Source organism: Cydia splendana, unplaced genomic scaffold, assembly GCF_910591565.1.
Source record: "Cydia splendana unplaced genomic scaffold, ilCydSple1.2 scaffold_111_ctg1, whole genome shotgun sequence".
NCBI classification, from domain to species: domain Eukaryota; kingdom Metazoa; phylum Arthropoda; class Insecta; order Lepidoptera; family Tortricidae; genus Cydia; species Cydia splendana.
The window spans coordinates 121135-125081 of record NW_026946837.1 but is presented as its reverse complement, the minus strand read 5'-3'; the positions used below and the strand labels follow the sequence as shown (position 1 = coordinate 125081).

The window sequence follows — 3947 nt, the reverse complement described above, 5'->3', positions numbered from 1 at the left end:
GGGTAATGTACGGAACCCTTGGAACGCGAGTCCGACTCGCACTTGGCCGGTTTTTTTTATTCTTTTACCGGTAACGCTATTATCGTACATAGTATTGAATTTTAAATTAAAATTATTGAGTTATAAGGATTATTTAATTTAAGGCACTATTGTATGTAGGACTGTAGGTTACCCGGAATGATATTTAGTTGCTGTATTTAATAAATAAAATAATGACATGATTGTGTCAATTTAAAAACCGGGTGTTATATATGGGTATATTTATATATCTGGAATAAGTGGGTAGGCAGTCGCGTAATAAATACTTGCCAAGCAACACGTCTTTTATTTATCAGTGGCGGCGAATGGTAAAATTATTGTGTAATTAAGTGTTTTATCGGTAAAAATGGCTGGCAAAGGTAAATTTTCGGAGTTTGATGTGAAAACGGGGAACTGGACCTTATATTGCGACAGGTTGGACATGTACTTTTTAGCTAATGGCGTTACGGACGATTTGAAACTACCAACCTTGATTGCGAACGTAGGTGAAAGTGCATATGAATTGATAGTGAATTTATGTAGTCCGGCCAAACCATCTACATTAACGTACGCTAAAGTGGTGAAATTAGTGACAGATCACTTGGAACCCGTGCCATCGGCGTTAGCAGAACGTTATAAGTTTCGGCAAAATGCAGACAACAAAATGGGCAATCCATTGCCGAGTACGTGGCCACGTTAAAACAAATGGCGAGGTTTTGTGACTTCAGTAGCGTGACTAACGGGCTAGAAGAGAACCTCCGGGATCAACTAGTGTGCGGGATTACCAGTGATGCAATTCGACAGAGGTTATTTGCAGATAAAAAACTCGAATACAGTAAAGCGGTACTGATAGCGACTACAATGGAGTCAGCGGAGAAAGATTCTATTGCGGTGGAATCTCCGGCGTTAGGAATGCACTACAATGCCAGCCAAAGTGGAAAAAAACAATGTACAGCGTGCGGCGACACTAGACATGAGCGTTCCGCGTGCAAATTTAAGGATTACGTGTGCGACACGTGTTCACGTGTCGGTCATTTACGGCGTGTGTGTCCCGAAAAGGAGGGGCACAGAGCTAGGGCAAGACCTGGAGCGACAAAGAGTTGGGGAACCAGCCAGGAGTACGCAAGTGGCTCGGGAGGCCGCGGCTATTACGAGAGGGCATGGACCGGCCGGGGAGGCAGCACGGCCGGCAGGAGGCGGCGAGGCGCGCGCTCGGGCGCGGCGCCCGCGCGCCAGCACTGCATCCGGGAGCACCCCGGGCCGGCCGAGGAGGCGAGCTGGCGGGGCGACGGCGGCGAGGGCGCGGGCCCTAGCCGACGCACGGACAGCGACGACGAATGGCCGATATATCAAATGGGACTGAGTCAGTATCCACCGGTATGTATGGAGATACTTGTACAAAATATGCCATTAATTATGGAAATTGATACCGGATCTCCCCTTTCGTGTATAAATAATGACACTTACAAGAACAATTTCAGTCAACTAGAATTAAAGGCGTGCCGTATACGATTATTTGCCTATAATGGTTCCCGCATTTATCCTTTAGGCTACGTTGAAGTGAAAGTGTCGTATAACAACTGTGTTAAGACGTTAGATTTATATGTGATAGATAATGGAACCACGAATATATTAGGACGGCAATGGCTTGCCGAGTTAGATATTCAGGTTCCGCGATTAAAGGTATCAGTGTCAATAAACTGGAGAAGGATTATGGAAACCCGTCTCTTACTATGAATGATATCCTTTCCAGGTTTAAAGATGTGTTCGACGGAACCCTGGGTTGCTTCACCGGCGGGCGGGCCACGCTACAGCTACGCGAGGGGGCGGTGCCTGTGTATTGCCGGGCGCGACCTTTGCCCTACGCGCTACGTCAGCGCGTGGACGCCGAATTGGACGCCATGCTGGCGTCGGGCGTCATCACACCGGTCGACCACTCGGACTGGGCGACACCGCTGGTGGTGGCGCACAAGGCGGACGGCGCCATCAGACTGTGTGCGGACTACAAGGTTACGCTAAACAAGGTACTAATGGTAGACAGATATCCCGTGCCCAGGATTGATGACCTGTTAAGTAATATTAGTGGCTACAAATATTTTTCCAAGCTTGATCTATCACAGGCCTATAACCAGATTCTTTTGGATGATACGGCAAGATATTGTAACTAGACGCACTAGCTGATCTAGTTAACATAAATAATGATTGACACAGCTGATCAATCGATAATATTTTCATAAACTTTTAAACCTCAATTATTATGTACAAATGTTAATTAAAATAAATACATGTAAGTAACTATAATGTATGCATTTAGTAAATTAATTTTAAATAAAAACAAAACATTCTCACGAGAAATCCGAAACAACAAACAAAAAACTTAACAGAGTCAAGTTTCGTAGTGGGCCATTAATCAGAAAAAGTGATTCGCTGAAACCAAAGAGAATGGAATGTGTATAGAGAATTACTGTCGGTGAATTTTGTAGTCGCGAAGGTTATGCTGCCATCTGTTGACGCAGTATTGAAACTAAAGATGAAAATGTATAAAAATATCCATAAAACTTATATATTTACATATAGACATAAATGATTTTTATTAATTTTGGATCGTCATGTGCTTTGATCCGTGTTTTTTTACATTGATGTGAGTTAGAATTGTTTAATATCAAGGGAGTGGCGCCATCTGTTAGAGAGTAACTTTGTCTTGGTTTCCGGGGCACGGGGTTTCTTTTGACTTTGCTTGTCTTATGGAAATCACATCTCTTTGCTAAAACTACTCAAGATTGGTACTCGAGTTTAAAGGAAATAAATAACAAAGATCTTATATTGAAGTGCGCCTAACGCGTCAAATGCGTCAAACGCGTTTCGTTAATGTCTTTTATGGTTATAAATACCCCCACGCCAAGCTGGGAACTGGTTATTCTATTTTTGTCCGTCGGATTGTCACGATCTCTGGCTCGCCCGTAGACGTTAAAACAAAGGTGTTATTTTGACGATTGGATGTTTGACTTTACGTAGCTACTATGCTGCTTTTTGTCAGACTGTTCAATTGTTAGTTCAGTGTAAATACTTACGTGTGTATTGGTGTTTTTTGTGTTTTAGAGCCAGATTAGTGTCTGATTGCACGGTCAATCAACCGGAAACGCCTAACCTAGCGGTGATAAACAGGCTTTTCCGGGAATCCAGTAGAGTGTTAGGTCCAGGTCGCGAGAGGGGCCTGGCGTCAACCTTTTTACCTACACAGGTGACGATTATACCTCTTACGTTCTCTTCAAGGTCTGACAGAGGGATGTGAGGATCTCACGTGTGGATCATTAGGAGTAATCTTTACTCACTGAAATCTGTTGGTAATTGAAGAAGCGTGGTCTTGTTATATATATTTATATATTCACATTTTATATTTGGAATAGGGCGCCTTATTCGTCAGTACCCTTGGCTACGGCCTACACTGCGGAGGGAGGCAATCACACAGACACTAGGGTTTGCAATACCTCGGTTTTGTCGGCCGAACGTTTACAGCTTAAATTAGGGTCCCTCTTACACACACTCCTCCCTGTAAAGATAGAGGTTCGCCTCTAGATTTACACATTAGAATAGGGACATTGGGGTAGAGTTAGGGTAGAGTCATTATTTGGGAGTTAGGGTTATTTATTATTTCTTTCTTTATTATTATTTATTCTCTCACATATATTTTGGTTACACACAGTGTTAAAATCATTAGAGTGTTAACTGTTTTAAAATACAGAATAAAATTAAAGTCTAGTTTCAGTAGCATATGGATGGGTTACTGAGGCTCGTACATTAGATATGATATAAAGGTAATACATTATTATATTGGATGAGATAGGGGAACAAAGTTATTTGAGGACATACTAAATAATTTTGTTATAGGGAGCTAGTGACAGGCGAAGCAGTTCACTAGTGACAATTTG

The 3947-nt window shown here is 42.7% G+C and overlaps 1 protein-coding gene across 1 annotated transcript; it reads left to right on the top strand.

Annotated features, from left to right (window-relative positions):
- Nucleotides 1–248: 248 nt before the first annotated feature.
- LOC134805441 (uncharacterized) lies at nt 249–1825 on the top strand. The gene is made up of 2 exons (XM_063778747.1): nt 249–1395; nt 1772–1825. The coding sequence occupies exons 1-2, from the start codon at nt 724–726 to the stop codon at nt 1775–1777; spliced, it is 678 nt and encodes a 225-aa protein (XP_063634817.1). The 5' UTR covers nt 249–723; the 3' UTR covers nt 1778–1825.
- The last annotated feature ends 2122 nt before the right edge of the window (nt 1826–3947 follow it).

Excerpts from the sequence above, each read along its gene's own strand:
- LOC134805441 (XM_063778747.1), top strand. The coding sequence starts at position 724 with ATGGCGAGGTTTTGTGACTTCAGTAGCGTGACTAACGGGCTAGAAGAG.